This window comes from Apteryx rowi, unplaced genomic scaffold, assembly GCF_003343035.1.
Source record: "Apteryx rowi isolate R43461 unplaced genomic scaffold, aptRow1 scaffold_773, whole genome shotgun sequence".
Classification (NCBI taxonomy): Eukaryota; Metazoa; Chordata; class Aves; order Apterygiformes; family Apterygidae; genus Apteryx; species Apteryx rowi.
The window spans coordinates 199312-209575 of record NW_020451064.1 but is presented as its reverse complement, the minus strand read 5'-3'; the positions used below and the strand labels follow the sequence as shown (position 1 = coordinate 209575).

General features: G+C 39.2%; 1 protein-coding gene and 1 long non-coding RNA gene across 2 annotated transcripts; one reads left to right on the top strand and one right to left on the bottom strand.

Moving 5' to 3' along the window:
• Nucleotides 1–657: 657 nt before the first annotated feature.
• Nucleotides 658–2729, top strand: CUNH4orf19 (chromosome unknown C4orf19 homolog). The gene is made up of 2 exons (XM_026088557.1): nucleotides 658–704; nucleotides 1775–2729. The coding sequence occupies exons 1-2, from the start codon at nucleotides 673–675 to the stop codon at nucleotides 2727–2729; spliced, it is 987 nt and encodes a 328-aa protein (XP_025944342.1). The 5' UTR covers nucleotides 658–672.
• LOC112976855 lies at nucleotides 2157–6882 on the bottom strand. Its single transcript, XR_003257194.1, has 3 exons — nucleotides 6752–6882; nucleotides 5370–5499; nucleotides 2157–2239 (listed from the first exon to the last, which is right to left on the bottom strand). It is a non-coding gene; the product is annotated as an uncharacterized LOC112976855 (long non-coding RNA).
• Between the last annotated feature and the right edge of the window lie 3382 nt (nucleotides 6883–10264).

The following is a 10264-nucleotide window of genomic DNA, read 5'->3' as shown; positions in this document are numbered from 1 at the left end:
TCCAGAGAAAGATGACAAGGACCATCTAAAGGCATGACAGATGGGTAATATTTAAAAAGACCAGGATTCTTCAGGCCAAAAAACATAACTGAGGGGGGAGTACAGGACATGTAATAGAGTGACAATAGGAAGAAATGCTCACTAATACAAGAACTAGAAGGCATGAAATACTGCTAGTAGGAAACAGGATCATATCAAACAAAAACAGGTGGTTCTTCACACAGTGCAAGGCTGAGCTGTGAAACTCACTACAGGATGTTATGGATACTAACAGCTTAACTGAGTTCAGAAATCAAGTAGATAAATTCATGGAAGAGAAGTCAATGGATACCAAATACAGAAACACTACTCCCTGACTTAGGATGCTCCAAGCCACAAAGTTGCTGGAGGCTAGGAAAATACTGTGGGAGAACACCACTACATGCTTAAAACCTTAACTTCTTCCCCAGACGTCATTTAAAGGCTATTGTTAATGCAAGATAGGAACCTAGAAAGACCTTGAACTGTACTGCACTAGATCACTCTTGTGTAGGCATCTCTTTTTAACCAATAAAACCCTTCTAAACATGAGCATCATTTTCAATGCAATTGCCCATGCATTAATTTCATAATGCTTCACTCATTTCCCCTCTCCCTTGCTTTCCCTCTCTTTTCAGATTAAAGAAAATCCAGATGGGGTGCAGGTGCTGCAAAATGATAAAAAGGTACAACAGAACAAAAAACATTTAGACCKAAAAAAGAAAAGCACTAAAACATACGTCTGTGCTCCTCTATATTTATTGCTTAATTTAAGACTATTTACCAGCTTGGAATTAAGCCAAAAATTTACAATTTTTATAAAGTCATGTCAGAGTACAGGTATTCTGATTTCCTATGAACATTCTTTTGATTTATTGTAATCAAGGTTCATTTCTGTATTTCCTAACCCACAGAAAAGGTGTGCGACATTCAAAATTCATCTTTAACAAAGTTTTTTTCTCAGTTAGTAGTGAGAAGAATAGACTTTATCAGATCCTCCCTCTCCCCTAAACACTGAAAATGAGCTGCAGATCCTTGCTTCCGTAGCTTTTAAATGTAGTTAATTGTAAGAAGAACTCTCACATTAAAAGTCTCTCTCAGTAGAAGTTTGCCAGTTCTAGAAAGACAACACTTCAGCCCCACTTGATGATTGCTCCTGRTCACATCTCTAAAACAGGTAAGGAAGCAGGAAAGAAAGCTGGTGGTATGAAAGAGGAGAAAGAGAAAGAAGAAAGAGAGGCTTTGAAAAAAAAATAAGTCAAGAAAAAATTAGGAGGGGGAGAAAAACAGAGTAAAATAGGAAAGAGGAGAGTACAAAAATACAAAAAGAAAAGGACAAAGAGACAAGACTTGAGAGGAAGGATACCAGGAAAAAAAAATAAGAAAAGAGAGAGAGAGAGAGAGATTTTGGCAGTTACATGAGGACATATTAAATAAACAGTCTGTATGATGACTACTTATTGGCTAATCTAACCTCAAGAGGAAATAAAAAATAAAGCTGGAAACATGGAACAACTAGCTGACATCTCTCTATGCTCCTGGTGAATCTCACTCCAGGGGTTAGTTACTGTCTCCCCCAGGAAACTGCAGACTACAGCACAGTTCATCATTGCATTCACATCAAAGGACCCCAGGTAAAGCTTAGTGGCACGAGTTCCTCAAAATCACCAGCTTAAAAGTTAAGCATAATCTTTTTTTGTAYTCTACTATTTAACAGTATAATTAACATTTCCTTTATAAATTTTCCCTACACCAGCTATATTTTTGATCCAGAAGAAGCACAATCACCTGGATACACTCACAAAGTGAACAGCTACAAACAAAATGAGCAAGACAGCAATAAATTCAAATTCAAACAGAATAGTGAAATTCAAGAACACAAAAATGAACTCCAGAAGGATGAGTTAAAGAGAACAGAAAATAAAAATCAGGTAAACAGTACAAAAGAAACTCTCTGGAACCACAGAGGAAATGCTTTTCAAGAGGAYGGCCTTGGAAAGTGTGTTGCAAAGCTTGATGTTGCAGTCAACGGTGGCAACTCCTGCGCTGGAGCACACCCCAGTCTCAATCCCAACATAAGCCCAATGAAGGAAGCCAGCAAACAGGGAACCTTCAGCTTGTCAGCAGAGTCTTCTTCAGTCAGCACCAAAGACTTCTACACCAAACCAAATGAGTCTGGTCAAAAATTTGACCTAGAAGCAGGCAGTCACAGCAAGTCAGCCTGTAAAGAGCCAAATAGTATTCAAGATGGGAACTCCCACTTGGCAGGGGAAAACACCTCTCTTATAGGAAGTGCCATACTGGAAACACAAAATAATGCCATACAATTGCCAGATGTAGATTATCCCCAAAATGGCAGCCAGACCAGGAACTATATTGAAAAAGATAGCTTTTCAATCAATTATGCACATTCAGATCAAAACACCAGGCCTTCAGCAAAACAAGACCAGGACCTTTATTTAACTCCTCCTTTGCACACGAAGGAAAGCAGTACTGAACCTTTTAAAACTTACTCTGTAAATCTGAGTGAGGACATTCCYGACGGTATCACTGCCAAAACCCTTACCAAAGCAGCACAGGCACCCACACACCCTGACCACAGAGATATCAATGGAGAAATTGAGGAGGAAGACACAGAAGTGGCAGCAGCTCTGGCTGCACTGGAAGCTGCAACCGCAGGGGAAGATCTGGAAGATGACAATGAGTACTAGACGAAGGTTTCTTTCTAATACACTGATGATCTTATTCTGGATCTAGATGAATGCATGTGCTGTACACATGGACCACTGTTATGAATAGCACAAATAAAAGGAATTGGGACTCTGTCCCTTTTGCTGTTAAAATATGGCCCTTTAATTTCTACTGCCTAAGGTACAGAATAGCTCCCTTGGCTAATGGTAATAATAAGATCCTTCTCTGTGGGGCCAGCCAGGAGGGCAAAATATCATTTGTTTGCACAGGATATTCTGCTGTATGCCCACCTCACCTGGGCTCATGCAAACATTTCCTTCAGGTCTGAGCTCAGGAGGATCTGTGAACACTGTATGTTTCAGGTTCAAAAAGCTTCCATTATTTAAAACAGAACTATAGAAACCATGGAGTTAGAAACCACAGATTTTCATGATGTTAACACAAAACTGATGCAAAGTTGTATGGTCTAATAAAGTACAAAATAAGGAAGGCAGCTTGACTTGCATTCCACTGTGGTTACAGTTCCATCCGTTTAAGCCTGAATCTGTGCACGTGCAGCTGGGGGCAGGATAACAACCTCATCTCTTCCCTTACACCCACCCTAGACCTTTTCTGAACCCCCAGTGACCTGCTTCAGTTGATTAAAAGGGCAGAAGCTTAACCCAATTCAAAAGTGAATAATTTTCTGCTGGTTTAATGAGCTGAAGTAGCTCACAAAAATGGCACATGCAGTGTCAGAGGTGCTGGGGAGTTGGTCCAAACTCAATCCTGCTGGATAAGTAGACTCAGATTGTTGTGAAACTGCAGCCTGCGAACCTCCCAACTCTCCTAAGTTTTGCAGCACAGTTCACTTGTCTTAACACTACAGTTTGCAAACAGGTTGTGTCTCATAATGTCCCCGGCGAGATACATTCTGTTTATACACAAACAGTGAGAGCCAGTGTGGTCCCCRCTCTGACTCCACCGCAGTCCCTAAACATAAAGCAGGAAAGGGATCGCGCTTTCTAGTTGAGTAAAGCAAAAGACTTGAAAATGTCAAGCCTGTATTTTGGAGTGTTTACTCTTTCTCTGATATTCACACTAGTATGTTAAACCTGGTCTTGTTAGATTTCTTGTGGGAAGCAAAGGAGATACAGAGACTGACTTGGTGCTGTCATGTCATCAAAAGTTGGATCTTAATGGCTGAAATAGAAAGTGCTTGAAATTTTATTTTGAAATTTTGTGGTTTCTGAGTCTATTATAAACTCTTATTAAAACTAATTTAAACATATGAAAGATCATCTCGTGGCTTTTGTACTTTATTCATTTTCTGATTATGTAACAGTTACATAAAAGAAATATTGTAAAATTTATCCTTTGTTAGATACACGAAAAGCACCAACTATATATTTGCCAACAGTGAATGCTGAATCCTAGTCTAATCAGTAACATAATCTTATCTAAAGATAAGAATATTAAGAGGTAGGGTTTTTAAGCAATGTGTAGATATTTAAAATATTTTTGTTTAAATACAGATTCCCCTTTTTCTTCCAAATACTGCAAAGCCAATCAAGATTTCCATTTCTCAAAGTGTTAATGATATTCCTAAAGTGATTTAAAAACTAAAGTTTCAGCTTCAAGACAACTAAACACAGCTAAAGATCAGTCACCATATTGTATCTGTAAAATAAAGTTTTATGTGTTTTAAAAATATCATAGTAGTGTTCATTCTTTCTCTAGCACCTTCTTCCCTTTTCAGTGCAAGTTATACGTGCAACTGTTTCGTCACTTGTAAAAATGCATTAGCAGCAAATCACGATGCAAATTCCAAAGAGACCTGCAAAGCTGAGAAGCAGTTTTAAGTAGTAACATTTAGCACTGCACTTCGAAGCTTTTTCATAGGTGCATATAAATTTTATACACGCATGTGCATGTATCAAACATTACTATAATATTGAACCACACTGGGAGACTATTTGCACGTTACGTATTACTAGTTATGGCTGTGATGGGAAATAGCATGTCTGCTGTTATATTGTGAAACTAAAGCCCTATGCAAATACAGCCTTGCTGTCCCTTGCTGTCTCAAGCAAGGTTGACCCCAGCCCTGCAGCAGTGCCCAATGCCCAGGGCCGCAGCTGCCGGCCGCCCAGYTCCCTGGCAGGGCGCTGGGACAGGCCCTGGCTGAGAGTGCGCCCAGCGCAACAGATTATGAGAAAAGATCTAAGTTAAAAATGCTGAAGAAAGAAATGCCACAAACACCCTAGGAAATCCGTCCAACTTTTCAATATCCTCTTGATTCGATTTTTTTTTTTTGGTAACCTCCAACCTAAGCTTTTGTTGCAGATTAAAGCATATTTTGGTCTTGCTTGCTGAGAATTAAAACACGCTGTAGGCCTGCACCTCTTTGCATGGGATGTTAAAAACAAACACGCTCCCTTGGCACCTCAAACCAGGCAGCTCTTGTATGGTTGTAACGAACCTGTTGTATGGTATGGCCCATAATCCCAGGGCCCTGGACTTAAATCCCGTGCTGGGCCATAAACATCACATTTATTGCAAACCAAGTTCCCATTACAAAAAAGTCAAAATAGAATGTAAAATAAGTACATTCATTGTGTAGAAAATAACTGGTCAGTGCTTCTCTTAGCAACAAGAAAATAAATCAGGCATCTGCATACCTCAAATCTGCAGGATACAGAGAGCACTTCCATAAATCGAATGAGGCGTCTCCAACATTCAGACTTTTCTTAACCTCCTCATGCAGCTTTCCACACAGCTTCATTCCCCTTCTGTTCCACCATTTCACAGCTGAAAGAGACAGTGTCAAGAATTCTTAGCTGTTTCTTCACATAAAGTGAAGCCTAAATATTTTGGTTTTCCTTTGATACAAAAGGAATTAACATGAGTGAGCTGGCTGCCCAAAACATCTATTTTTAATGTTTCTATATTTGATGTATTTCTATCCAGCTAAGCGTAAAGACATACATGTAGTAATAAAGAACAGATAACAGGATGGAAAACTATTATAAATGGCAGAAGTTCTAAGAAAGACTTTGTATCTTGGAAGCTCAGGTTTTACTGATTATCCTCTGAAGCTAATGATACAGCTTACAAGGATATTGTAGCCTTTCAGTACATAAACAATGAAATATTGAGTAGGTGTAAAAATATTAGTTTCTCATTTGACAGTGGATCACCACTGGATTATTATGAAAAAATTTTCAGACCACTGCAGAGATTACAGATATGTCAACAGTAATGGAAAGCAAACAAGCAGCCCAGTCCACAAGACTCAAGTTAACTGATTTAGGTCTTAGAAAGAATGTTAGTGGGCAACTTTGTTTACAGAGCAATAGCAGAAACTGAAATCTGATGTTACAGAATTGTTTAGTCTAGCAAACAAAAGCATAACAAGAAGTTGGAACTTGGAAATAGATAAATTCCACACAGATTTTTTTTTCTCTTTTAAAGAAACAAAGGCAATCAGCCAGGCAAATGTTGCTATGGAGACTTCTCATTAAAAATAAAAATTCAGTAAAGTCTATTACTTTCTAAAGGATCCTTCAGAGCTGATTGCTTTAAAGTAACCTAAAAATACCAATTTTTATCATCATTTAAATCATGAAACAAGAAATGCTGATTTTAATATAAACAAAATTAATTTTGACCTTGTGTTGTATTTGTAGTTTTAATTTCTTAAATGCAATTTAATTTTCCATAAGATTAATYCCTGCTGATATATCACATTTGGTTAAATGAGAACAGAATATATCAACATTTATTAAAGCATGTGCATATGATATTTTATAAGTTTATTCAAATGCTTAAGTTGTATATTTTAATTAAGTTGAAATGATGAATCTTAATAGATTATTTATCTTGAACTGTAATGTCTCCCCTTGCATGTAGATGATATTGGAATCCATCTAAATTGCGCAAGAGCAGCACTTCAAAATTAAATGTATTAAAACGTCTTTAACATGCTCAATACATAAGAAAGCAAATTTAACAAAGTCATAGTCTACATTAAAAACTAATCCATTTTTAAAGGAAGTATTACCAACAAAACTGTTTCAGGCACTGTTTGCTTCTAGATTTTAGAATGTCTTCATCTCAAAGTTTAAGAGTTTTTGTTGAAGCAGACTAAGAGTTTTTTATTGAATTTTCCAATAAGAAGTGCCCTTGGCAAAGAATTTCTTTTTTCTACCATCACGAAATGAAGACTCCTCAGCTCCGTCCCTGGCCAGGCTTTCCAAATTTCACACTCTCACATATGCAGACAAACAACTCAATCTAGGGACTCTTTCCCCATGAGAAATTTCCCTTGGCAGTTTAGGAGGTTTGTTTTAAAACTTTTCCTCATTTTGAGCCCTCACATTCATTTCCCAAACTTAAAATCAGGCAATCTTTGAATTGAACTGGTTGGATAAACTGAAGAAAGTAATATTCATTCTGCAGCCACAGATGAGAGTACTCCCGATTCAGCACTTCAGCGAACTCTGTCCCAGGTGCTTAGTGACTTTTTCACTTTTTCCGTTTCAACCTATGAGCTGCTGAAATTCTAAAAAAAAAAAAAAAAAAAAGCTGGATGTGCTTCCCAGTTTGTATAGTAGATTACAGAAATGTTGTGCTTTAATGTAAGCAGTTATGATTTAACAGCTTAATTCTTTTTATTTTTTTATTGTTAAATACAATTTTAGTTTTGTTAACATGGCTTATCCAACTTCACAACAGATCTCTATTATATAGCTTGTCCTCCACTTCTCTTGGGTAGTGCCCGACTGTCTGAATCCCTTTCCTCACCCCTCCATCTCTTCCTCCTTCAACGTGAGGACAGCAGCATTCCCCCGCACCATTTAATTCAGCGAGCACAATTCTGTTGGTGAATCTCTGAAGGTGATGGCTATCCTGATTGTGTTTTTAATCAGCTTGCTGAAGTACAATTCACAAGCAGCCAGTTCACAACCATCATCATAAACGATCTACACAGGTTACACCACTCCCTGCTCTGAATCTTGATTGCAATGACTATAGATTACACCACACTTAACAGGTTTTTGCTGTACTTCGCAATTCAAATCTATGTTGCCAACCGAAAAACCTTTTATTCTATAGCAAAACAAACAAAACAAGTCCTTCAGGAAATACAGCTTCCTGGTATTAAGCCAGGCTGTAGATGACTTAAGAAAAACTACGGAACCAACCCCACAATAAAACTGTGTCACATGAAGGCTGTGGTTTTATTTATTTGCTCGCTGAGCTCGCGGCTGTTTACACTGCACAGGGGGCTGGCTTGGTTCTTAGGAGGGCGCAGAAGCGGCGCAGGAGCAAGGCAACACCCTCAGCTACTCACCTTAATGTCACGGAGGGCCACAGATTTTCAAGGACATGTGACCACATATGCTCTCCTCTGCTCTTAACACTTAGAGCTGTACCAAGAGACAGCACGTAAATCACCTGGACTTACCCAAAAGCAGAGCAAGTTAAAGTGACAACAGCAATACAACTATGAGTACATGGAGCAAAATGAATGTATGAGTAAGATTTAAAAAACACTTAAGGATTTGAAGACACATAGTAGGGAGATTTGGCTAAGAATCTCCTGGAATGAATAACATAGGTTGCTTCCATCTCTTGTGCCTAATGGTTACTTTCCAAATAAAGCTTTACTTTCCTCTAGTTCTCATTTGAGGACTTCTTTCAGTAATAAGATGATATCAAATTATCACAGGGACATTTATCAGATTAGTTTCTCCATGCAATTTTCAGTATTTCCAATACGAGATATTGGAATTTATATGAAAAGACTTTGCTGCGATCAAAGCTAGTGCAAGCTTCCCCCAAGATGCCCATGTCTCTCCTGAAAAAGCTATCTCCAGAACTGAGGGAATACTACAGATTTTCAACCCAAAAAAATTCAGTTTGGTGGATAAAATGCAACAGAGGTTAATCTAAAAGTATACTGCATACTTTGCCAGAACAGTGCTGCTGTCTGATCTAGGTTACTGTTAATTTTTAGTGATTAATCTATTTATGCAGACTTGCACATGAAATACATCTAGTTAGCACCTGTGAAAAAGAATCATACTAAAGGCCCGACAGTAATCACATCCAAAACAAATGATCAAAAGCTGTAAAAAAATAATACACATATCCCACCCTAATTCTGAATTACTTTTCCAGAGTCACGCATTCATGTTAATTAGCAACCGATGTAGGCAGCTATTGTTTTGACGTGAGCCACACAGATCCTGTTCGTTCTCACCTCTTTGATTAAAAATTTGGCTTAGGGAGAAGTTTACGTTTGTTCCTTTTAATAATTGCAGCAGGGACTTGCAAGGCCAAGTGCAGGGCAGCGGCGAACAGAAAGCGGCCCAGGGGAGCGGAGCGCCGAGGCGCAGACGGGGGGCTGCCGGGCTCGGCCTGGGCCTGGGCCTGGGCCTGGGCCTGGGCCCCGCTCTGCGCTCTGCCACCGGCTCGGCTCGGCTCGGCTCGGCTCCGGAGGAGGAGGAGGAGGAGGAGACGACAGCGCGGGGCAAGGGCCGCTGCTCCTGGCGGGGCTGCCTGCATCTTTGCCCCTACATTTCCTTTTCCGAGGCACAGGACACTCAGCCATAGGCGAGCAAAAGCCAGTTGCAGAGAAACCTTGAGCTACCTCTGATTAGATTAGTGCTATTAGCGCTAGATTAGTGCTAGTTACTTCCCCCCTACCAAAGGAAAAAAAACCACTTTGTTGAATAATCAATAAAAGCTTCAATGGCTCCCTCTGCTGCCAGTAAACGCAGATTTCAGCTGAGCTGAGAGAAACTGTCAGGTCCATCCCTGTGCACGCGCACATGTATCTACATACAGTACATATGTACAGGTATACATACACACTTATATAGAATCTTTGGAAAACAAGCATTGGAAAATACTTACTCTCCTAAATCTGCTGCTTTTAAAGGGTAACTGTTTTGACTATATATCAAAATACTGAAGGTCACTAATTAAAGTATTAACTATTTTCATATGAGCCATCTCTTCATATGAGCCATATCTTATTTCACATCTTCTAGTATGTCAAAAGATTATCTTATTTAATGCAAAAACCACACTATATATATCCAGCTAGGTACCCAGGTAATAGTGATGCACACTGAAGGTAGTTCGAGAAAAAACAGGAAATGAAAGCACTACACTAAAAAAAGAAAGAAAGAAAAAGAAAAGAGACCTATTCTAGTGGTCCCATATGCATTTAGAGTGAACCACAGACCTGAAGGTACTTAAGGTAAGGGCATTCAGATAGCTAATTTTCAGGACAGTATGACACAGTCTTTCTCTCAGGCTGCTGCCTTTACTATCACTAGCATTTCTCACAGCATGTTCCTCTTCCTCCCAAGTTTCTGCAAGTTTTTCATGCTCCCACTGCTGCCTCCTCTCCCTGCTTGCTCTTCTGCCATCAGTACTAGCAAGTATCATCTGAGCTTATTAGCTTGGACTCTGTAATGTACCTCAGCCACAAAATGGTGCTCTAGGGTACATACACCAAGGGATAGTCACTGTCCTACTATGTCTCTAAGGAGATAGCAGC